Genomic DNA, 26,035 nt, shown 5'->3' on the forward strand with positions numbered 1-26,035 from the left:
AAATGTTTACTAAATAATTATGACTCCTGATAAAACAGTAACAACTTTCACAATCACATAAATGACAGCAGCATTAGGCCGTAAAACCGTTTCGTTAAATATTTTTGCGTTAATTGTGACAAAGTGCCTCTGTAATGGAACTGAACAAGGTAATTGTGCTAAATTATCAAGATTTTCAAAATAATTTATCTGAAACTATAACTGTTCTACTGTAAAATTGAACGCGTCAGATTTTAAGTTCTGTTTTTGTATAAAGGACATGCATCTACAACTTAAAACGACGCTGCTTTTAATCGCGTAATTCATGACAATTATAATAAAATATTTCCTTTATTTCCTGAATAAATTTTAAACTCATATTTTAGATTATTTTCTAACGGTCCTTTTCTCTTCTATACCGTAATGGACTACCTTGGGGCATCCTGCCTTGAAATGACAGAACAGTTAAAAGAGATTTTAACTTCCTTCCTTGATCTTGTGTTTTATAAATGCAAAATAAATCCATTTCGTAGTTTTTACTCGGTACTGTAACCATCAGAAAATAAGCACTTACTTCTGTTGACAAATCAGTCAGATAATGCTTAGTAAAAAGTATTAGCGAAACAAGATTTTTGTCAGGGGATGCTTCATGTTTTGTTAGCTTTCGCGAAAATTTTCACGTTATACCACACGATTCGATTTTTACGAATTCCCAATTTGTATTGTAGCTCTCAAGTTACCAAATTCGACTTGTGTAACTGAAAACAAAGAAAATGAAATGTGCTCGACTTTGCTACATTTTCAATCGAATCTTTTGCGCTCAATCACTAGATTGAGTATATCTCTATAGATTACGACACAAATTTTAGATGAACGAGTAATAATAAGAATTAAGTGGAGATATAAATTGTCAATTTTTTTTTAGTTGAACCATCCTATTCACAGCAATAGCGGGATCGATATTAATAATTTGAAAGTTTGGTTACCCGAGGAGAAGTCTTGGTGGAGACGCAAAGTGACTAAGCCAAAAAAAATAATACTAAACGATGGTAAATGTTAATTATTATTAATGTGTACATAAGTGATTTTTTGGCACAAGCTTTCACACTCCTTTTTTATAAGGCAAGGTGACCGGATGTCATGAAAGGAGAGATTTTTCGATTATGGGATTCGTATCGGATGTTCATGTAAATCCATCGTCGCCGACATTATAACGCATAAAGGGCAAACGCTTATAGATTAGACACATAAGAAACACAGCTGTTATCTCAGTAGCCAATAGCGATTGTTTACGATGTGTTTAATTATAACCTGAACAATGAGCATTCAGTACGCTTCACCCGCTCACCTCAGCACTAAACTGAATGGTTTGCATTGCGAATAAATTATAGATATTTAGAATCTATTGTGTCGATAACCTAAGGGTACATTTATACGTCTAGATAGACTGTGACAGCTGTGAAAACATCGAAAGAAATTGAGGTTGAATGTTAACCTCTATTTTGAGTGTCAGCACTACAAGCTACGTCTTAACGTAGCTTGTCAATCACACTAAAGTAATAAAGCTGGCCTGTTTTCATTGGTTGTCTAGCAGCAAGAGGGTCTATCTAGACGTATAAATTATATAAGGATTCGATCCGCTTAGAAGACCAAGCAAATGAAATCTGGGGTAACAAACCTACTTGCAAAGTTATGTTAATAAACAGTACTATAACAAAAGCTTTTTATATAAAAAATTGTAGATCTTACGGTTTTGTAATTTTATTTAAGTTAAATATATCATAATGTAATAATAATGATTATTGTTTTTCAAAAAGTGTGTAGTTTCAGGTTACATTAAGAGTGGAGAATTCTTAGCAATAATTGGACCAAGGTACGGTTTTCTTTTCTTACACGTTTATAGGCGGTTATATCTTTAAACGAACAAATTGACTCCAAAGAAGATAGATCATAGGAATACTTCAAGACGGCCCACATTCTAGCGCTCTAGAACGAGTAGGTCCGGCCTAAATGGAGTATTTATTTCATTTCTGGTCTGGTGCACCCCAGTATCAGCTCGTCCCAATTTAACCGTATGCAACGCAGACCTGCTCGAATTGTCCGGGATACAATACTCTGTGAACGGCTAGGTCACTTGGAGTTGCGTAGAGACGTATTCGTCGCTTCGTATTGTGTATTTTACCGCATTTATCACGGGGAGTGTTTTAAAGAGCTGTTTGACCAGATTCCTGCCGCCGAATTCTAACGCGTAAATAACGATATCATCCCCACCATCTGGATGTGTCCCGTTCCTCCAGAGCGCGGATTTCGAAAAATCTCCTTCCAAGCTTTCCACAGCTTCCTTGTACAGTGTTTCTAGGACAACGCAATGTAAACCTTTTGTTGATCTTTACAAAAGGTTGGTCTCAGCGTTCAGGCTAGAGCACCTTATGCAGAAACTGCTGAGAATAGATTTGTTGTATCATGCAGTATAAATCATGGTAACATAAAACTAAAGACTTAATGAAGGTATGCTACGCGTTACTTAGCTAGTAGATTGATTAATCGTTTCTGGAATTAATTAAATAAATTAAATTTGTAACCAAAATTTATGAACGATGTAGGACTCGAACCCACGACTCTCAGATTCCATCCTGTAAAGTAGAGCCACAACCTGAGAGTTGAACAAGACATACCAAGATTTACGATCGGTACCTGGGTAACACTGAAAATGTTTAGAAAATGAAAAATGGCTTAATGTAGAAAGTTGCCAATACTTATATTGTTTTTCGAAGTAATTTCCGTTCCTCTCTACACATCGTCGCATTCGATGGAACCACTGAGAAAAGCTTTGGGCCCATTCTTCCTTCTCTTCTATGGCATGTTTGTACGCTTTCACCGCATCTTCAGGGCTCGTAAAGCGACTACCTCGAAATTTATCTTTAATTCTTGGGAATAAATAAAAGTCGCAGGGCGCCAGATCAGTATGGCGGATGACTCATTATCTCGACACCTGCCATAGTCAAATTTTCAACAGTCCGTTTTGCGGGAGTGCGCTGGAGCATTGTCGTGGTGAAGGAGGATACTGCTTCGAGGGCCTGCTGTCGAATATTTTACAAGACAACAGGCAAACAGCGATTGACATACCAGTCTGCAGTAACTATCCTTCCATTTTCTAGCACAACTGTCGCGAAATGACCTTTCCGACCAAAGAATGAGGCAATCATCTTTTTTCCTTGACTTCTTGCTTTCTTTACCTTAGTTGGCCGATCCTCAAAAGGTAACACCCACTGAGCTGATTGTCTCTTGGTTTCGGATTCGTAGTAGTATATACAGCTTTCATCACCTGTGACAATGTCAAATACAGCATTTGAGTCAACGCCGTTTAACTTATCTAACATTTGGCGACACCAGTCCATGCGAAGGTGTTTCTGGTCGTCGGTTAGAGTATGGGGAATCCATCTGAAACAAAGCTTCCTGACGCCTAAATATTTGTGTAATATTTTTTGAACTTGACTCAAACCAATGCCTAGGCTTGTCCGTATCTGCTGATAGGTCACTCTCTTATCTTCCTCTATCATGCATCACACAGCACTGATGTTATCTTCAGTAGTCGCTGTTAAACGACGTCCCTCACGCGGATCATCATTGAGATTGCTACGTCCATGCTTAAACTCGTTGAACCAACTGTCAATATTGGCACGAGATGGGGCTTCATTAAGAAATGCTAATCGCAGCCTATCATAGCTTTGTTGTTGAGTAAGCCCACAACGAAAGTCATAATAAATCATTGACCGAAAATTTTCTCGCGTTAGGTTCATTGTCACGTGTAACAAGAGTTTTAGATTTGCCACCAACTCACAAAAACAAATGACAAATGAATGCAATATACTACATTAGGTTACCAAAGAGTTCTAAAATCGAAATAAAAAAAAAGTTTTCATTAGCAATGTTTCTAACTGGCCAGTTCTAAACATTTTCAGTGTTTCCCACGTAAGAGCGCTCGCACGGAACCCGAGAGGCGCGGGTTCGCGTCCCGCATCGTTAATTAGTTTTGGTTACAAATGTAATTTGTATAGATTGAATTATATAAATTTAGTGGCGCCGGTAAAACAACATTGCTTACATCGCTGGCTGGCAAATGTGTGCTGCCGTATGAAGGCCAGGTGAAATTTAAATCAAGAAACGTAAAGGATTTTGAGCCTGGTGTTGTGGAACTACTTCCGCAATTTGATGTCTTCATGGACAGTTTGAGTGTTGTCGAACATTTAACGTTTATGGTATGTGTTCTTATTTCTTTTTCAAAATTTTTTAAAAATGTATTCCTTTAGAATTCTTTTTTTAATGTCAGTTCGAAGCGAAGCGAAAGAAGAAACGAAGAGAAAAATCGACGCAAGAAACTCTCCCAGCCTTGTTTTTGCGTTATTTTTAATATATTTTTAAAGAACTTCAAAAACAAAACAGTGATGGCAAGAAAATATCACGACATGTACCTAACGGTAGTGAATCTGCAAACTGTACTGACGCAACAAGACCAGCGTGAGAGGATAAAAGGAAAACTGGAGGGGGTATTACGTTCCAGCGAGATCCAGAGATAATGTGGCTTTGTAGTAAAATAAAACACAACCTTTAGTTGAATTCCAAAATTTACAAAAACTCTATTTTCTTTCAGACAGAAATGAAACTCGGTAGTGTAAGGAATCCCCAAAATAGTGCAATACTAGCATCTCTTTTACACGAGTTGAAATTAAAACCAATAGAAAACAATCCAATAAATTCCCTATCAGGTGGTGAGAGAAGGCTGCTGTCTTTGGCAACGTCGGTTAGTATATAGTTGGGTGAACCATTAAGTAGATTTTTAAAATAATCATGGTTATACGGCAACTTAATTTATAACAGCCACCAATCATAGCCAGTTTATTTTTTTATCAAGTTATTTTATCTTATCATTATTTTGAAAATATATATAAATAAGTCTGTGTTTTTTGAGAGCACAGATCTATATCAACCTTTTTCCGTTCCCGCGCTTTAATTCTATTACATTAATGTTTACAATTACAGCTTCTATCAAGTCCTTTGGTGCTGATATGCGACGAACCAACAACCGGACTGGACAGTTACAATGCGTTACTAGTTATAAGTGTTCTCAAGAAATTATCAAAAGCCGGTAAAACAGTAATATGCTCGGTCCACCAGCCTTCCTCTGACTTGTTCAGGGAGTTCACTTCCGTGTGTTTGATGTCAGAAGGAAAGTTGCTGTTTAATGGAACTCAGCGGGACTGTAAGGAACTCTTTGAAAGGTGCGCTTTGTTAACTAGGAAAATTTTCTATTAGTTATGAGCCAGCGACTGCTGACTCTATTCAAAATTCAATCATTTTGACACACATGGACATTTGGTTAAACATTATTTATTTATTACTATTATTAGTAGTAATACTGCTAAACTTTAGATCATTTATACGTCTAGATAGACTATGACAGCTGTGAAAACGTCGAAAATAATAAACTTTAGAAATAACCTCTATTTGAGCAATTCACGTACACTAACACAAAGTGGCATACAAATCGCGAGTGTAGGCCGTAGCTTGTCACGCACACGTAATATTCTTGGCCAGTCTTTATCGGTTGTCTAACAGCAAGAGAGGAGTCTCTAGATAGAGATATAGACGTATAAATTATCTAAATGCTAAACTTAAAATAATAAATACAGGCCATCTAACGAAAAAGGAAATCTATCTTATAGGTGTGTTCAGCGATACCTATAAGTTAGATATATAAGTATTAAGTAATTTAAAATTATAAGTAGTCATAATATTAACTGTATATCTTGTTGTTAAGACTTTTAAATAAATAAATAAATAAATATGAGGTATAATTATTATGTCATAGTGAGGTGAAAATATCAATTCATCATCTAAATGTTCATCTAGATCGATTTGAGGTGACAGCCTGTAGTTAAAAATATCCTATGATTTTTTCTTAAAAAAGACACAATTTATTATTTCACAACGATTTGTTTTGTTAAATAATTTTGTAATAAATATGTGCTATCTACTGTAATAATAATATTATAAAAATTTCAAATCAATGGCGTAAAGCAGACATTTATATTTTGTGACCAGATCATTGATATAAATACAAACAATAAATTGGGTTCCACAAGTCTTTAAGACTATAAAAAACATCAATTATACTATAAAATTATATGATCTTATTACGCCTATTAACAAAAGAGTCGCTTATTTAATAATAGTTACTTCGGATGAATTAACTATTTTTTAAAAGAGAAAGTAAGTCATATCAATCTGCGCCCACTAACATTTAAACTGAAATGTCGCAAGTGATTGTAGCTATACCGAAAATCACAAAATTGAAACCGGAATACAACTACACAGATGAACACAATAGACACCTGTACCTTAACGATGCTTTATATCGAGTAAAGCAGATAAACAAAACCGGCCCTAAAAATGATTCCCGGGGAACCCCGGATCACAGCGATTCAACTTTAAGCTATGAACGATATGAATGAACCTTTTGTAATAGATTTCGGTGAATACTGTTCCGGTCTCATTATACAAAGACATGAATTGTGTGCTTCATTCAAATCAACAGATTGAGATGAATGTTGATGTTGTTACTACATTGACCGTCATGATTAATGATATGCAGGGAAAAACGTCTTCCAAAATAGTTATGAACCAATAGCTCGTACTATAAAAGTATATTCAACTAAAACTTTTAAATCTCTGAGGCAAATTAAAATCTAGTTAGCATAAAACTAGTCAAACTTAAAACAGTATAAAAATTTGTATTTTGAAGAATTGGCAAGAACCTTATAAGCTGCGTTTTCATTTAATTCAAATAAATTAAAATTCAATAAAACCTATATTATGAACATAACAATAAAAACAATAAGTGCAGAATTTAAATATTGGAGCTGCAAATTTAAAATTATTACAAAGGTTCCTTAAATAACGTAAATGAGCCTTAAAACGGAGTTTTGGAAATTTCACCTTTCACGGGCATATAAAATAAGGCATGGATGGTAATATTATAGTAAGATACACAAACATATTTGCACCATTTGAATTACCACCTTCTGCTTTTTCTGAAAATAAGCATGCATATATACCGCATTTCAAAAATAATCCTAAAAGGTAAGGTAGGGCTTGAAAGTTTATGTGGCAGTTCGTAAATTTTGGAGGACTAAGCCACGGGGAAGTGTGGCTAGGTGGCTAGTTAATACTTAAACTAGTATCAATAACAACATCAATACCATTTCACTAGACGTTGCTTTTTTTATGTAGAAGGGGGCAGGCGGGAATGAAGTTCACGAGGAAGGGCAAATTGAAAATAGTGAGGCAACCTCCTATGGACATCCGCAACACCAGGGGTCAAGGGATGCGTTGCCGAGCTATAAGTTGGGATATGCTTTAATGAGGCAAGAAGTTTGTCACAAAAAGCGTGATTGTCAACATATGCGGGTGGAATTTAGAGTTTTTGACGTAATGTCCGGTGGTTCGGCTGACTGGTGGTTGGTGACTTGGGGATTGGCTCGAATGTATATCCTATATTCTATTACAGAATTAATCTTCACTGTCCAATAAATTATAATCCAGCTGAGTTCTACATTAAGGCAGTATCTGCGCATGGGGAAGATAACTATGTAGAGAGATTATTGGAAAATAAACGCGATCCAAGCTATTCTGACGACGGAACAAGTTTGACTCAATCGACAACACCGACCGCGACATTCCCAACGTTAGTCTTTTGTTTACTTTTTGTCGCTACTACATTTTTGTTTATTTATATCATTATTTCAACCAGTTCAATAACGTGTTAAATCTTGATAAAGCTCATAAAAATATTATGAGCGATGGCAGATTCAATTCGGAATGACATCTAGAAAAATATAATAGATTATAATTAATGAATTGATTAATTTTTTGTTTCTTGTATATTTTATAAACTAGTATATTGCGCCGCATCAACGTAAATCAATAAATATAAACAAATGTTATTTGTACCATCATAAATAATTTTGTTTAAATTGTGAAAAAAATGGACTTCCAGCTTTCTTTTTATCAGTCCCGTGTCAAAGCCTTTTACTAAGTGTTGCTGCAATATTCGCTGTTATGATCACTCCCTGTGGTAAATAAATATATTTCTACTCCATTCTATTCTCTACATATAAATTTGGTGGGTTTGGAGTTTATTAATATTTTATATTTGAATTTGTTTAAGCCCACTTTGTGTACATTTACTTCGTATAAAGTCTATGTTTGAGTCAACTTTAGATCGAGTATACGATGTGAGTTAAGTTTAATTTATGTGCAGGTGCCAAAGGGGTTGGTTCAAACAGGTTCAGCTTCTGGTATGGCGATCTTTGTTGACTGTGAAAAATGATACGATATTCTTTCTGTTTCAACTATTTCTCACTACGGTAATTATATTAATTTCATTTTACTTACTGTATGCAACATATTTATTTTATTCCTTTATTTTATATATTGGACAGTCTCTACAACAAAAGGAATTTACTATTAGTTTACTATTATGCAGGATCATATTGTAATGTGAGAACCACGTGTTATGCGCACGCGACGGTCCGGTTATATATTACTGGTTTTCTTAATTATTGGCAGTCGCGTGAAGTGCAACTCTATGGCACCCCAGGACGAAATCCGTCAACACATGATCTTATCACATATTTAATTAATGAATAACTTGAAAAAATCAACGAAATTTGTGTCTCAGTCATAATGTACCAAAGAATATAATAACTCATTTTAAACATTAAAATAGGCATTGATTCTACAAAGAGGTGTTTTATATTAATGTGATATAAAACTAACCTAAAGTTATAGTATGATTATATGACAAAAATTACGTAAATTCTGATATGGTTTTTGATAAGGTAAAACATATATATTTTCATGAAACTAGTTCTAGGAATGGAAAAGCGTACACATTTATATGGAAGGAAAATATCTTCATTTGAATTTTGTTTTGGTAATTTACATCATTACGCAAATACTTATTAAAATATCTCTATGCATTTATTATTGCTAAAATTTATTTTATTTTGTAAAATACTAAAGAAACATTATTTTTTACATTTAAATTTAGCCTAACTTATTCTTTATGACCTGAGATGTCATGATTTATATCTACCACTCTCGCCAAATTGTTTCACAGATTAGATAGAGCAAACTGCTAGACTAATAAAAATTTTAATGGATAGTATTTTGTTATTTAGGAAAATAATATGTTATGTTAATGCTACAAGGTAGTATTCCCGTCTTATCAAGATTTCACTAGTTTTGACCGAAACTTCATTGGGAGGCCCCTTTGCACAGAATGCCGGGTAGAATATGGGTAACACAGCGGCGCCTTTTTCTGCCGTGAAGCAGTAACGTGTAAACATTGCTGTGTTTCGGTCTGAAGGGTGCCGTAGCTAGTGAAATTACTTGGCAAATGAGACAACATTTTATGTCTCAAGGTTACGAGCGCATTTCTAGTGCCGCTCAGAATTTTTGGGTTTTTCAAGAATCCGGAGCGACACTACATTGTAATGGGCAGGGCATATCAATTACCATCAGCTGAACGTCCTGCTCGTCTCGTCCCGTCATAAAAAAATCAATGATAGATTTACGACGTTTGAGTTTAGTTCGAAATCAAATTGAAACTTGTTTATTTTAGGTCATATCCTCGATGATCATAGGCACATGTTACCTGGGCATATCTGGTAGGACGCAGCAAGGAGTGCAGGATCTGCGGGGTTTTCTGTGGCTCCTGTTATCAGAAGTGAGCTTCAGTCTATCCTACATAGCGCTGTATGCCTTCCATGCTGACCTGCCACTCTTCAAGCGTGAAGTCGGTGTCTACAAGACTTCAGCCTTCTATATGTGCAGATTTTTGACTTTGGTATGTAAACACAAATATATTAACACCACGATATCCGTTACTCGAACTTAGGACATTCTAGAGTAATGCAGTTTTCAAAATTTGTTTGGACCAACTATGAGCGAATGAGTGAGAACAATAAATCAAAATTAATAATTTTTGTTACATAAGTTTGATAGACAGGAATGAGAATGGTAAGCTTGCATGTATTTTGGGACCCACTGGTAGAGATAGCGTACATGTTGGAAACTTGTAGATTTATTTCTAAATAATGAGTTTCTCTCATCTTCAGTGTCAAAAATAATAATAATTTGTATGTATATAAAGATGTAAAGATTGTGAGGTTGTAGAGAGCAATCTCGGGATTACAGAAACTTCTGTTATCAAGAATACACCATATTATTTGTGTTATAGGTTATATATAGATATTATAGTAACCCGAAACATTAGAAGATTGTTTCGTGCTAGTCGGATTTACAAAGTAAGTCTGAGAAAAAACGGTGAAACATTAAAAATAATTTATATGGCAAAACAACATTTGCCGGGTCAGCTAGTGTTTAAAGAAACTGAAAAAGTACAGTTAAGTGTTTGATATATTAAAATCGTTTATTTTAAATGTTTCTACTCGATTGCATTTAAACTATTGTATAACCAACCAAAGTCTGACTATTTTTGTTTTTATTTTTATTTTTTCTTTCATTTCTATTTCTTCCCTTGTCCTAATATGATTGTATCCACATTATAGGTAGCTCTTGCAATTTAGAAATGATTTAACATTGTGTAACTCCTCCTTAACCAATACGTGAATAATAACAGTGTGGGTTTCACAATAATTAATATGTCTAATGTATCTTATAATAATTGCCAAGTTTACGTAAAACTATTTTGCCCCAAACTAGGCAGAGTCTATACCAGGGGATATGGGTGTTATTGTATCTTATTGTTTAACTCTTATATTAAGAATTGGTCTACGCTGCGCTCCAACTAGATACCACACTACCTAAGAACAAAAGCTTTTTTATCACGCCAACTATTATATGCTTGTGTGCGTGGCATCTTTAAAATTTTGTAACTTATATAATCATACCATATGCTTCGTGTTATTTTACATTCAAATTACTCAATGCATCATATGTGATCCAAGTGTTTTTCTTATTTCTTGTAGTATTCTTTTTACAATGTCTTACTCTGCAACCCGGCTAATAGTTTCAATTATTAACAAAGTTTAACAGAACATGTGGCACATCAACGTCACACATTGTTCGAGACTGACTCGAGTAAGTCGTATTAATTGCCGCACTTTGCAACTACGCCTGCGGTATCTGGTTGGAGCGCAGCGTGGAGCAAACCTCAATCTAAGGTGTAACTGTTAATTAACCCTAATAAATAATAAATAAAAGGGCCAGAATGAATATAAAATGTATCTCAAATGAAGTGGATAGCCATAAACCATATCAAAATGCTACACCGTTAGCTATGCATTGTTATGTGAATAATGCATTAACAGCCGCTTCTAAGTAAACACTATTTAAAGTAACATGATTATTTTACGATCATTTATCAATTTGTTGGCTAACCTGTTTCATCACACCTGTATATGCGCATGACTACATATTAATCATAGAGAATTCATAGACCGAGCGCTAATGTCATTTTGATTGTATCATCGAATAATAGTTCATTATATTTGAATAATGTTTTCACCGCCTGACATATTAGCTTCTGATACTAAATTAAATAGCGCCAACGCAGAGATAAATAATACATTTTAAGTTACAAAATATAATATGATTATTGTTTGACTTGCAAAAATAATGCGATGTGCGATATTATGTGTTAAGTTTTCAAAGGAAGGCCACAGATTCACAGATTCTATTCCAGTCTTAGTGTGGCGCAGTGATGTAATTAAGGTCGTTTTGTGATACGCTACACAATTGGTATTTTGTGATCTTATTTTACACTGTCTGCCTCGTATCGATTGCTTTTAAAGATTTATTTAAGTAATTTTCGAAATTAATCTCAAATAATATTAAAAAATACTTCATATAAACAAAAGAATATCTAGTCAAATATCACTGTTGAGATAATAAAAAGCTTGGCATGCTTCAGTTCAAAATTAAAGACAGTGTTTATGTACTTGTGCATGTTTATGTATGTGCAAGGCACTTCTATGTTAAAGCTGCGAACATTTTAAATCTAAATGATAATGATAGACGGATCCGTTGTGTTGACAAGTTGAGACAAAACATAATATCACGGTAGCGTAAGAATTTAAAAATGATTTTGAATGTAAGCCAGTCTATATATTAAAATTAAACAAAAGCCAAGACGTTCATAATAGGTTTTTAGCATTTCCTTTGATTTACACATTTATTTAATATTAATATATACTTTTTAAAGGATTAAAACGAGCGTATTGCTGTATATTTACATAATATTTTTTCGTAACAGTATTTATTATTTAGCCCGACGTTTCTTCCCCTTTGCAAGCTGAGTTCAGTTCACTAGTTCACAACACGCATTCCTTTGTGATTAATAAACAAAAATAAACAAAAATTATTAATATAAATGTCTAACAAACAGGTAAATTAAAGAAAATACTAACCTATTCTAAACGTCTCGGTCAACATTTTATTATTATCTGTATTCAACATAAACTTTTATCTCGAATACAGATATCATAATATATGATGTTATAGATAATAGATTGTTGTGAAGCCTTTCAATTGAACTTCTATCAGAGTAGCTATAGCTAGTTATGCTAAAGACTATGGTTAAAAGAAGTTAACTTATAGTACTCGTTTAGTACTAGTTGTGTTCGCAATAATTTACAAAACAAATTTCATTTAAATTCTTATCACGCAACGAACAAATGGTATCTACATAGCTTACATTCACAGTAAATTAATATTTTAACACAATACATAATTTACGAATGATTTTTTTAAACAATTCACTACTTAAAATATAGTATTCTCTTACTAGATCTTACTCTTCTATAACTGGCTCCTGGACTATATATAATGTCGTTATCTTTCGGCTGTCGCCATCCCACAGCCTCATCTACCTGTACGTGAGAAGGCAATCAGAAACTGTCCGTTATCTTATGCTGATGGCTTTTTTACATTAAACCTCTGTAGGTTCGCCGTAGCTGTCTATAGCAATAATAGATAGTAAGTATATAAAAACTCTTTTCTATAGTGATATGGGCGTCGCCTTCACTAAGTTTATGAATAATTCATAATCTGTGCCCTACTGCATAGTTTTACCAGGAAGTTGATTTAATGCCAAAACTAAGGAATAATAATTTCTTTATTAGATTAGAATATTAAGCTTATAAATTTTTCTTGTTTTTCACCTATTATAAAATTCGTTCTCTCTCTCTATGATTTCATATAACATATTATATATATTTCGTCTCTACTTCTATGAACAATTTTATCGAGATTTTTAAGAATAACAAGTTTTTAATCTGTTGAATACATTCACTCATTCTCTATTATTTATTTAAATTAAATGAGATAAACTAAATAAGTGTCTATTAATATTACTACTACTTGTAATGTTGGCAGGTTATAAATCTCGCTAATTAACTATTGTGATAACCCACTAATAGCACTTAATTTGAAAATTAAAAGAATCTAGTTTCAGTTTTGATTAGTAAATGCTATTTACGGTGATGGTTAAAATTAGCACATTTGAATATTAAACTTATCTAAATAATTAATTTTATTGGGAGTTGTGGAAATATTTCTTAACTAGGTAGTTAGAAACTAATTCTGTTGACTTATGAGTATGGCACGTCACTAGTGTTGTGGTACATCACTTGAGCATCTTTCAAGATGGCGTCTTTACTACCGCTGTTCGAAAGAATATTAAAATCATTAATTCAAGTCCGATATTAGTAATTATATTCAGAATGCATAGACCACCACTACTTTTACATGGGCACTCCTTCAAATATTAACGGAAATTACCATTTTTAATAGTTGTAAGTACAAGCTGGCCTCTTCTGCCTTCAAGTAATATTGTAAAGGCACTATTTGCTTCGGTTGTAGCTAGTGAAATGATGGGGCTGACGAGGCTTAACTTTGGGTTGGACTTAGGACTTATCCCTTAGTACGAATTTAGATGTAAAATAGTAGAGTAGTAGTTGATAGAGCTTTAGTTAACGATTATAATGATACCACTCTTATTACAAGGTAATGCACCGTTTTAAGAAAATCACAAAAAAAAATCTTACCTATAACAAGTAAATCACGTAAATAAATATCCCATAGCACGAATTTGGTTGTAAAAAATATTGTAGTTGATAGAGCTTTAGTCCACGATTATAATGATACCACTCTTACTACAAGGTAATGCACCGTTTCCAAGAAAATAACGAAAAAAATTCTAACCTTGAACAGGTAAACTGTATATTACGATAACTGTGTATTACGTTGAAATAAGAGTGGTAGGACTATAATCGTGGACCAAAGCTCTATCAACTACAATTCATTAAAATTGGTTAGGTTAAGTTATGTTAGAACAGTTAAAACAACGCACGAGCCGAGCGTAGCGTGCCGCGGTAGCGGCGATAGATTTTTGGGGATTGATGAACATGAACAATAAACCCTTTTATAAATGTTTTCCTTTTATCTAAAAATAATTATTGATGAAGCCGTCTAACCTGTCATAGACTATTTTTTACATTTCATTTCACTGTTTTTCAAACAATTTATGACTGTATGGGCTTAAACACTTTGCCTGTCCAAATATTTTACGGAGAAACCAAAATCATTTCATGACAGTTTCTAGCCTCCCGCCGCGATGTCAGTAGTGTTTTTTTACGTGATTATCTGTTTTAGGTTAGATTTTTTTTCGTTATTTTCTTGAAAACGGTGCATTACCTTGTAATAAGAGTGGTATCATTGTAATCGTGGACTAAAGCTCTATCAACTACAATATTTTTTACATCCAAATTCGTGCTAAGGGATACTAAGTTTTAACCTCAACTTTAATTTTAATTTTTGAAGTTTTTCTTCCTTAGGCGCGTTATGAAAAAATGATGAGAGTGAAATTTTAAGATGCGCGCACATCACACAATAGTAAGAGATTGAAGTTGGCTCCTAAAATTTTCTGTCGTTTGCGTCATTCGTTATTTTTTTTGTTTCTTCGTCCATTATTAGGACAGGGAAAGGGTTCAAGCCCATACAGCTGTATTCATTATTTAATAATTAAGTATCAAAGCCATCTTTGCAAAATTTTTACAAAATAGTTCTTTCTTAAAACGTAGAATAGCACGAGGAATAAATCATTTTTATGATTTTTGCTTCGTTAGGCTAAATAATTATAACTTCTTGCGTGCGTACATAAATACACACAGACACTTTTTTTAAGGATCATATCTACTAATCAGGTAGACATTTTTCTCGTGTTGATAATTTGTCGTATTCGAGCGCACTATTGTGTGTGAAATTCACTGAGATTTATTGAAAAGTCATTACTGAATTATGTGTGAAATTATTAATATTTATTCGAAAATGTAAGCTTTGTAATTACTGTGGATAATGGTTATTTTACTGAAGTTTGCTTAATAATGGTTTTGGTATATAATCTACGGTATAGCAAATTAGTATAAAACCAACTTTAAATTGATTAAATGCGCTCTAATTATGTGCTCAAATTAAAATAGATTAATTTATGTTAATCAGCATCTGTACTGTAATTAAGATAATAATATAAAAAAGAATAATTAATTACCTTTACAAGCCAATCCTTACATCACGGTACAAACTTCTTAAATATGTCAGCCTCTGATCAATGTAGTTGTTTGAGATGTGGATTCACAACGGCTGGCTAATGCTGGCTATAATTTTATTAGCCTCAAACTCTTAACTAAATTAATCTAACATTATTTTAATAGATAATTTATACGTCTAGATAGAGCCTCTTACTGATAAGCAACGCAAGACAAGACGACCATAATTACCGACCAAGTTTATTACTTTAGCGTACATGACAGCTACGCCTTACGCTCGCGACAAGTATGTCACAATGCTTTAGTGTGCGCACTTTGCTGAAAATAGAGGTTAACTGTTCACCGCTATTTTTTACGACGAGTTCACAGCTGTCACAGTCTATCTAGACATATAAGTTAGCTAAGATTGTGTCATAGAATTTTCTGTCCGTAGATTCCAAGATGCATAATTTGGCCGATCGTGTACGTCACAATAGCGACACTCACGGTACAGTTGCCAAATCACATCCTGACAGCTCTCAAGTTTTCTGCAGCTCTTGTCATCACGGGTATTGCATCTTCAGCTTATGGTGCGTATAACAATTTAAATCTTTAATATTAAAATGATTTGAGTTTTATTTAGTGTTAATTCCGCCAATATTTGTCTTTAAACAATTGGACAGATTCGTCATCTGGATCGAGACAGACCAGTCTCGTGCCAGATTTTGGCGAGACAACACGTCCTGAGGATGCCTCGTGTAGAGGCGGAACACGTTTCGAATTGTTTAAAGACAAATATTGGGGGAATTAACACTAACGAAAACTCAAATCATTTTAATAATTATGGATTTCCGCAAAGTAACGCCTATTTCAATAAATTTTCTTAAATCTCCAATTTCATGTGGTTCTTCTTCTTATCATTCTGGCAGTTCAATACAAGTCAGTTATGTAATATATATATAATAAAAAAGATAATAATGCATAGTTCTTGTGTGTTGAGTATTAAATTCATCAGTGGGAGGCTGCTTTGCACAGGATGCCGGATAGATTATGGGTACCACAACGGCGCCTATTTCTGCCGTGAAGCAGTAATGTGTAAGCATTATTGTGTTTCGGTCTGAAGGCCGCCGTAGCTAGTGAAATTACTGGGCTAATGAGACTTAACATCTTATGTCTCAAGGTGACGATCGCAATTGTAGTGCCGCTCAGAATTTTTTCAAGAATCCTGAACGGCGCTACAATGTAATGGGCAGGGCGTATCAATTACCATCAGCTAAACGTCATGCTCGTCTCGTCTATTATTTTCATAAAAATAATAAGCGTAGGTAATATTCAAATGACGTTATTTAAATCTGTAATCTTATAGCCTAAACACACGATCGGATTTGGTACGGCCAAACCATCGGACGTGATCTGGTAGCTGACTATATTCGATGGTATATCGCATTGTCTATTGCATAAAATTATTATTATTACCGTCCGGACCGTACCGAGTACGACGCAGGACCAATTGTTGCGAGGCACCCACCGGACTATCCAATTGTCCGGCCGTACCAAATCCGGCCATGTGTTGAGGCCTTTTTTTGTCAAGGTCTTGGTATGGGAGCATTGTTCTCATCTTCGGGTGTGATGGGTGACGTAATGCCGTGTGCTGATCTCCCGCTGTTGCTGATGTCAGGAGCATTACTGCGGATATCATCTCTACCAGTCTGGTTGTATCCAGTGAAATATATTTCCCACTTCTTCTACGGCATGGATGCGATTAGTAATATATATTGGTCGCAGATAGATTGGATTGGTAAGTGTTCATGATAGTCTCTTATTGTGTTTCTCACAAGCGTTGCACAGGTTAGGATAGGATTCAGTTCATGGTAGGTTACACTATGGAGCTCATTTGATAATAGGCTGTCATCCATAAATAAATAAATAATTTTTGATTGCCATTTAGCCCATTATTTCATAGCCCAGATGGTTGCGAAACTGAAGTAGCAGTGGGCAGGGCACATAACTCGATGGACAGATGGCCGTTGAGGCATTAAGGTCATCGAATGGCGACCACGTACCGGAAGACGAAGTGTTGGTAGACCCTCCACAAGATGGACCGACGATCTGGTCGAAAGAAAAGATCGCCGGAATACGTTGGATGAGGGCAGCGCAGGACCGATTGTCACGGCGATCTTTGGGGGACGCTTTTGTCCAGCAGTGGACGTCTTCCGGCTGAAATGATTTTGAATGATTTTTAAAGTTTGTTTAATAACGTACCACATATTAATTTAGGCCTACGAGCAGTCTACAAGTTAGTGTGGTCTATACATCCATGATTCGTTGCCCCATCGAATTTTATATCTTCCATCATTATAACTCGAAGAATACTCTAATTACTTTAAAAATTTCTAATGCACTAGATAGATCCTTTTCCATCAATGACGGTCTAAATACATATAACGACATACCATTCGCAATTTTATAGCAGAACAGCAAAAGTGTGCTTAAATAATATATAAGCACACTTTTTTCGTTAGTCGTTTATCAACTGTCACTATCCGAATCAAACCTGAACTGAATAAATGTTTTACATTGCTGCTTATTCACCACGAAATGTCTAAGCAACTGGAGTAAATGCGGCAATGTATAGATACAACAGTAAAAATTACTATATTGTAATTTGCGGCATGTTCCATATTTGGGCTTTGTTTATATATAATGTGAGTTGTTTATATATGTATAGAACGTCATTGTTTTCAACAATGGTGAACTAGCATTGAACAAGATTATTTTGTTATGTAGCGCAAATTTTCGATGCTGGTTGTATTAAGTGGTTGTTGTCACCATAAACTAGAGTAAAGACAACCTGATAGCCTGACAATGCACAAACAATTTTGATTTGCCCATGTGTACGTGGCTGACTGAGTACGACGTGTCAATCGCAATAGGTTACAGTAACATAAGATTTGCTTTCCTTTCTTGCTGTATTCATGTTAGAGATGTGGTTTTCTCTCGCAGGCATTTTTCAAATTCAAATTCAAATATTTTTATTCAAAATAGGATGTGACATCACTTATTGAAAGTCAAAAAACTACCACCCATTCCGAAATGGAGGCATTCATTTCGGAATGGGTGGTAGTTTTTTGACTTATACCTGAGAAGAATGGGCGCAACAAACTCAGTGGGCTTTTTTTTTCATCGAATAAATATGTTTACAAAGTAATATTGTACAATTAAACTTATTATTTAATATCCTGAGGGCGGTCACTCCATTCTCAATCTGTGGTATCATTAAGAAAGTCATTTATGTTTTAGTAACCTTTACCACACAAACGTTTTTAAAAAATTCTTTTGAATAACGTAATACTTTTGTTTTGAACATTTTCTGGGATCTTGTTGTAAAAGCATATACATCACCCCACAAAAGACTTACTAACTCGACTTAGCCGAGTAGTAGGCATCATAAGTTTATGTCGGTTCCTGTAAACATTATGGTTATGACAGTTTCTGGCAAATTCACTTATGTGCCTATGATGTGCCATTGTTAGTATATATGCAAGTATTGTAAGGCTATCATTGTCACATGCTGGTCCAAACCTTCAAATAAAATAGAAGTAAACCCGGAACGCTTTTCAGAACTCAAATCATGTTTTCTTCGCAATGTAACAGAGTATTTGGATAAAATGTTTAATATTATATTTTTATTTTATGAAAATAAGGGCGAGACGAGCAGGACGTTCAGCTGATGTTAATTGATACGCCCTGCCCATTACAATGCAGTGCAGCTCAGCATTCTTGAAAAACACCAAAAATTCTGAGCGGCACTAAAAGTGCGCTCGTCACCTTGAGACATAAGATGTTAAAATATATCATTGGCCCAGTAATTTCACTAGTAAAATAGAAACGCAGTAGTGCTTACACATTACTGCTTCACGGCAGAAAAAGGCGCCGTTGTGGTACCCATAATCCAGCCGGCATCCTGTGCAAAGGAGCCTCCCACTGGTATTATATCAAAATATTGTGATCATTTTAACTGATATTATTTTTTATAATATTTAATAATTAATTTCAAAAGTAGGTAGGTACTATCGACAGAATTGAGTCGTGAACCACCTTAATATCATTTTCCAACAGTCATAATAAACAATAAGGTCGGAATTCGCTTGAACATTCATTTCTTAAGCAACTGTTATCATTTTATTCATCTTTTAACATGCCTCACCATAACTGGAGGTCAGCAGTCAGTTTTTTTAAAACATCTCCATGGCTAGACAAGACTAGAGAATATTTCTTGGACTGTCTAATGTCAGTGCACTCCCTTAAGTTTCTGTGCCAAGATGTCTTGCTTCTTCTCTTTTTTACCAGAAATTTTCCCAATCATATTAGTAGCATCAGTCGGTACATATCGTTGCGCAGTATATGACCGAGGTACGATTTTATTATATACTAAATACAGTCCATATCTTTCGTACTACATACACTTGTTTTTATGATTTTAAAAGAATTATCAGTTAATCAATTTTGTTGATGGTACCTACCGTGACCCAAATATCTACCCAATGAGCTTAAATATACGTTCAAACGATACATGCCTTAATTATATATTCGATTCCTCAACCACATACCTACGCTTTGAATGATGATCTAATTATCTACCATGCTTCTCATAAAGATATCGTTAACGTTATAATTTTATCGAATTAAGCCTGTCTTTAAATAATTTTTAGGTAATTACATATCGTTCTCGTTAAGCTATAGAGTAACGACCTAACACATAAAACACACTAAACTTGGTATAAAGTTCTACCTGAGAATAAACGAAGAATGTGCAAAATGGTGGCTACATCGCTGACAACACTGTCAATACAATGACAATTCTGTAGTTTTCCGGAATGTCAGGCAGCGTTAAAAATAAACGCGGGACACGTTATACGTCCGAATAAACCAATCATAAGCAAAATGTATATTTCTAAACATTTTGAATATTCTTTTTTTAAGACAGCAAGGGACAAGACGAGCAGGACGATCAGCTGATGGTAATTGATACGTCCTGCCCATTACAATGCAGTGCCGCCCAGGATTACTGAAAAATCCAAATATTCTGAGGCACTGCAAATGCGCTCGATTCTTGAGACACAAGATATTAAGTCTCCTTTCCTTAAGGCACCCTTCAGACCATAACCCAATAATGTTTACTTATTACTGCTTCACGGCAGAAAAAGGCACCGTTGTGGTACCCATAATCTAGCCGGCATCATGTGCAAAAGAGCCTCCCACTGGTATTCTTGGTTTGTTCTCAGTTATAATTTTATAGAAAGCTTATTTGTAAGGCTGATAGAATATACTATTGTATCGACCTGACAGCCCAATAATGTGTGACCAATTTTTACTTGTCAATGTGTGCGTTACCTAGTGGTGTAAATATTCAAAATACTCATAAATGGTCCGCTAACTTTAAAAAGCCGCTAAGGAGTGTTTTTTCTCATTCTGACTTAGGCTAATAGAAGAAGACAGAGTGACAATTAGCAATGCTTTAAGGCGAAGGGTAAACAGAAAAAACGCATTCAAGGTGTTTTTAGACAAGTTTTGTTGTGAAAATATAGCATTTGGAGCTATGAATACAATTTTATCCTTTTGCACATACCCTTAAGTCTTACTTGTAGGTTGCTAATGCTTGCTGTTGATTAAAGTTAACACTCCAGAACTATTATGAACTACCAGTTTTCTTTGCAGTTAAACAAGTTTTTTCTCGGCATGATGCATTTGTTTAGTATACTACTCTGATAAAAGTTGTTTTTATAGCTTTTACTTTTTTTGTGTAGGTTCATTTATTCAGATTAGTAATCAATAATGAGGATTGTAAGCAATTAAACTGTTTGCGCCTGTTAAAATGTTACATTTTCAACGCAAGAATTTTTAAAATATTGGCTTTGTTACATATGAGCCGTGAACTCATATCGCTCAAGGTCGCCGGCATTTATTGTCGCCTTAAGTTAGCAGACTATTATGAGTAAGGGGGTAAGGAGCTAACGTTTACGACTTGTGAACAGTAACAATAGATTCTCTTTCTTTTTCTACTTTGCTGTTTCTTCGTTAGAGATATTCTTCTGTCGCGCAGGCTTGTTTATCTATACGTTACTTTATTGTAAGTTTATGCTTACCATAGACTATTTCATTCCTTTTATATTAAAGTGCCATCCGGGGGATTATTTAATATACGTTATAACACTTCATCATAATCATCAACAGCTGAAAGACGTCCACTGCTGGAAAAGCTCTCCCAAAGATCTCCACTACGATCGATCCATTCATCGCTGCCCTGATCCAACGTAACGTGCGATCTTGACCAGATCACAAAAATCTAAAAACAACATTAAGATAATTATGGATTTACGAAAAAATAACACCTAATTGAAACATTATGAAGCAATGGTTTAGCTATCAAATGAAGTTTGATAAATACATATCAATAATCATAAAAGTTGTGTAAATATGTCGATCTATTTTATGCATTTTATTACTTCTTCTATAAAATCGATACATTATGGTTTAAACAGCGTGGGTCTTATAACATAAAAACAATTTGACTCACAAAGCCTACACAAAACTCTGTCGTCGGGCCGATGGATACAGAGATAAGCCTTAATTTGTTGGCCTATTATTCCGAATTGTGGGAATTCATTCCGGGCAGGTTTTATTTTTTGCTGTACCTTTTAGATATTGGATAATAGGCTACATTTTTTGTTTCCTTGATAATGAGGTAAGGTTAATTCTGAGTTGGATGTGTGTACTTTGTATTTATCAAACTTTAAGTTATAAATACATAAGTAACAAATATAAGATATATATTAGACTAGCTGCTGTCTGCGATGTCGTCCGTGTGAATGCTTTAAAGTAGAAATAATACTATGTGTGCATTATAGTTTATATATAAATATGTAGGAAATATGTAGCCTATATATTATCCCGACTACTTGTTAATAATATTTTCATAAAAAAATAGAATTAAATCTATTAAGTACCATTTTCAGTTTTCCCGGGCATACATATAGAGGAAAGAAAAAAATCGTAAATAAATACTTTTTTGGATTCTGCCAATATACCGAACAAATTTCGGTTTATCGGCACAGTAAGAATCCATTAAAAAGAATATTGAATGTATGTATGATATGTAGATTTTACTTTTTACGATTTTATTATGTGCATAGATAAATATTTATTATTCCTTATTATCAAGTATTTTTTAATTTAGTTTTCTTAAATTCCTTAATAATAGTAAGTTTCATAAGTTTGTCCTGGTTGCGAAAGTTGGTTTTCATGTTATATAAAACGTATTAAATATATTTTTGTATCTTTATCAACTCAATTTAAAAATATTTTTATTAAAATTTTGGATACCAGGCGCATTAAGCACATCAGGCTTTTTATAGATTAAAGCCAGTGTTATGTATTTTTTTCTCTCTGTATTTTTCCTTGGAAGTTTGTACCTAATCAAATTAAGAAATGGACGTAAATACCATCAGGAGTGATATTGATAATTTAATTTACTTCATAATTAATTAAATCAGTGCCAAATTGTGGTAAAAATAAATGACTTTCTTAATAATATCACAAGGGGAATGGAGCGACCACCCTTAGGGTTTTAAATCCACGTTACATTGACTCTATATTTTTAAGAAAAAAAAAAGAAGCCCGCTGAGTTTGTTGCGCCCGTTCCTCTCAAGTCTGAGGCATACTTTTTCGAATAGATGGTAGTTTTTGACTTCCAATAAGAGATTTCAAATCCTATTTTAAATAAAAAATATTTGAATTTTAATCTGATCCCACAATACGGTCTCCGACTAGCGTAGCGATTCCTTGGTATATTTATTCATATTCTTGGCTTGCCTCTTTACCTCGCCTTTACTTTGGTGCAGCACCAGTATTTCTTATAAAAAGCAATCGATCATTACTATTGAATAAAGAATCATTCTAATTGGTCATAATACCTTAGATAATTAATGCGTCTCGATAGAGCCTTCCGAGAGCTTCTAGATAACCGATAAAAACAGGCCAGGTTTATTACTTTACTTTAACAAGCTACGTCTTACACTAGCTTTTGTTCATTTTGTGTTAGTATGCGTGCATTGCTCAAAATAGAGGTCTGTCACTATCAATCTCCATTTGTTTCGAATTTCAGTGCAAATGAACTCTCATCCTATATACGTATTAAAGAAAACTACTAACTAGATCTCGTTCAAACCAATTTTTGGTGGAAGTTTGCATTTTAATGCACATCATGTATTGTTAAGTTTTGTATGTTCAAATTCAAATTCAAATATTTTTATTCAAAATAGGATGTGACATTACTTATTGAAAGTCAAAAACTACCACCCATTCCAAAATGAATGCCTCAGACCTGAGAAGAATGGGCGCAACAAACTCAGCGGGCTTTTTTTTTTGATTCTCTTTTTTCAGTTATGCATGACGAATCTATAAGGGTTCCGTTTTTTGACATTTAACTACGGAACCCTAAAAATACAGACGATAGTTGACCTTGTCCTTTTCTGAGTAGATTCAAAATGATATTTTCACTATTTTTATTGCAGAATGCCCAACGAACTCAACAACGGCATGCTACCAGACTGGAATAGAAGTCTTAACGGAGAATGGATACACAAATTATTACATATTCGATACCCTGGGTATTCTATCTGTGACAATAATATGGAGCTTGTTAGGCTACTACGGACTGAAGCGGGAAGAAAATAAAGGCTTTGTGTATTAAAACAGTTTTTTATTAAAAAAGGTACAAACACAATAACATACATAAAGATAAAAGGTAACATTACCTATTGGTAAAGGTAAAAAATTGTAATTTACTGTAAAAGATTCTGTCTTCTTACTGTCGCTTGTCTTAAAGTAACATTTTTTATTCACATTATCTTAATTACAATACAATATTCAAATATGCGAGTTTGCTATTAAGCTTCTTGAGTGCCTTAGATTAAGGATTGGTCTCCGCTGCGCTCCAACTAGATACCGCAGGCGTAGTCGCAAAGTGCGGCAACTAATACTACGCCCAAGTAGTCGTACTCGAGTACTCGAGCCAGTCTCAAACAATGTTAACGTTCACGTGCCACATGTTCTGTGTTATGTTTTTGTTTGTGTCTATGTTTTACATATAGATTAAAATAACACGAAGCGTAAGTTACAAAATTTCAAAGATGTCATTGGATGTCAATATTCCACGCACACAAGCATCTTATAGTTGCCGTAATAAAAAAGCTAGTGTTCTTTGGTAGTGCGGTGTCTAGTTGGAGCGCTGCGGAGACCAATCCTTAATCTACATTGAGTGCATTAATATTTCTACAGCTGTCACATCGCTGTCAGTGTACAAATAGTTGTTTGCAGGAATATATATTACATGTTGATAGGTATTTGATTGGTGAATACTGATAATAAATGATTCAATAAACGTTATTCTTTTCATGTGGAAAATTACCATTGCCTTAAGAGTAGTAACGAAGACATAGTTTTAATATTTCTTATATTATAATTACCATCGGCAAGAGTTTTAAACTGCGTACGAAATTCATAATTTTTGAAATACCTATTTAAGACATCATATAGGTTGAAAGAACACAAACTGTTGGGTACAAGGTTAAACCTTGAATAAATAATGGTATAACATGATAAACATTTACCCCCTTATTCATAATAGTCTGCTAACTTAAACCATTGCTAATTCTCACTCTGTCTTCTTCTATTGATCTAAGTCAGAATGAGAAAAAACACTTCTTAGCGGCTGTTTAAAGTTAGCGGACCATTATGAATAAGGGGGTCTATTTTATTACTAGTAATACACGTATTTAAGTGGCTCATCACCTTACCATACCTCCGAATATATGGAAGTTATCGACATTTTCATGTAACGCTAGATAAAATAACAACGCTTATCTATTTCAGTGAGCGTTTCGTGAAAACAAAAGAATAGTGAATTAACTAAACAAACTAAATTTATTTTAGCTTCGGACATTGGGGAGTACCAGGAACATTTAGCACCTCACATTAGTCAGTAACAACGCGTAGAGCCAGAGGCGGTATTTTTTTATGTTCCTAGTTGAACCAAACTGCAGGAAACGGTTCTTTACAAGAACAGTTTTACAGTTATACTTAGCCTTAGTACTAATAGATAGGAGTATGTATCTTATCGCCTGTGGTAGATTTAACGAACTAAACGTGGTGACCAAAACTAAATGTGACGTAAAAGTTGGGCAATTTTTACACGCTTTATATTAGCTTCACTTGTATGTTTGTATGTATGTTTCTAACTGACTCCTTTGGACGCGATTTATACCCACTTTAAACGGCCAGATTACCATCAAACTTTGTAGATTTATCGAAGACCGATGACAATACACTAATTTGATAAGATTATTCCTTTATTGAATTTGCAAAATAAGATTTTTGCCAATTTA

The 26,035-nt window shown here is 34.3% G+C and overlaps 1 protein-coding gene across 2 annotated transcripts; it reads left to right on the top strand.

Annotated features, from left to right (window-relative positions):
* On the top strand, positions 1–24,344 carry LOC126976392 (protein scarlet-like). Of its 2 annotated transcripts, none has more exons than XM_050824701.1 (12): positions 1–149; positions 905–1,028; positions 1,804–1,852; positions 4,058–4,238; positions 4,631–4,780; positions 5,020–5,258; positions 7,547–7,723; positions 8,300–8,405; positions 9,665–9,889; positions 16,045–16,180; positions 17,182–17,388; positions 24,164–24,344. In XM_050824701.1, the coding sequence occupies exons 1-12, from the start codon at positions 135–137 to the stop codon at positions 24,340–24,342; spliced, it is 1,788 nt and encodes a 595-aa protein (XP_050680658.1). In that variant the 5' UTR covers positions 1–134; the 3' UTR covers positions 24,343–24,344. The 2 variants fall into 2 exon arrangements, with proteins under 2 accessions (XP_050680658.1, XP_050680659.1); XM_050824702.1 differs by having other exon boundaries at positions 1,810–1,852.
* Positions 24,345–26,035: the final 1,691 nt, after the last annotated feature.

The sequence above is a fragment of the Leptidea sinapis genome, chromosome 40, assembly GCF_905404315.1.
Source record: "Leptidea sinapis chromosome 40, ilLepSina1.1, whole genome shotgun sequence".
Lineage (NCBI taxonomy): Eukaryota > Metazoa > Arthropoda > Insecta > Lepidoptera > Pieridae > Leptidea > Leptidea sinapis.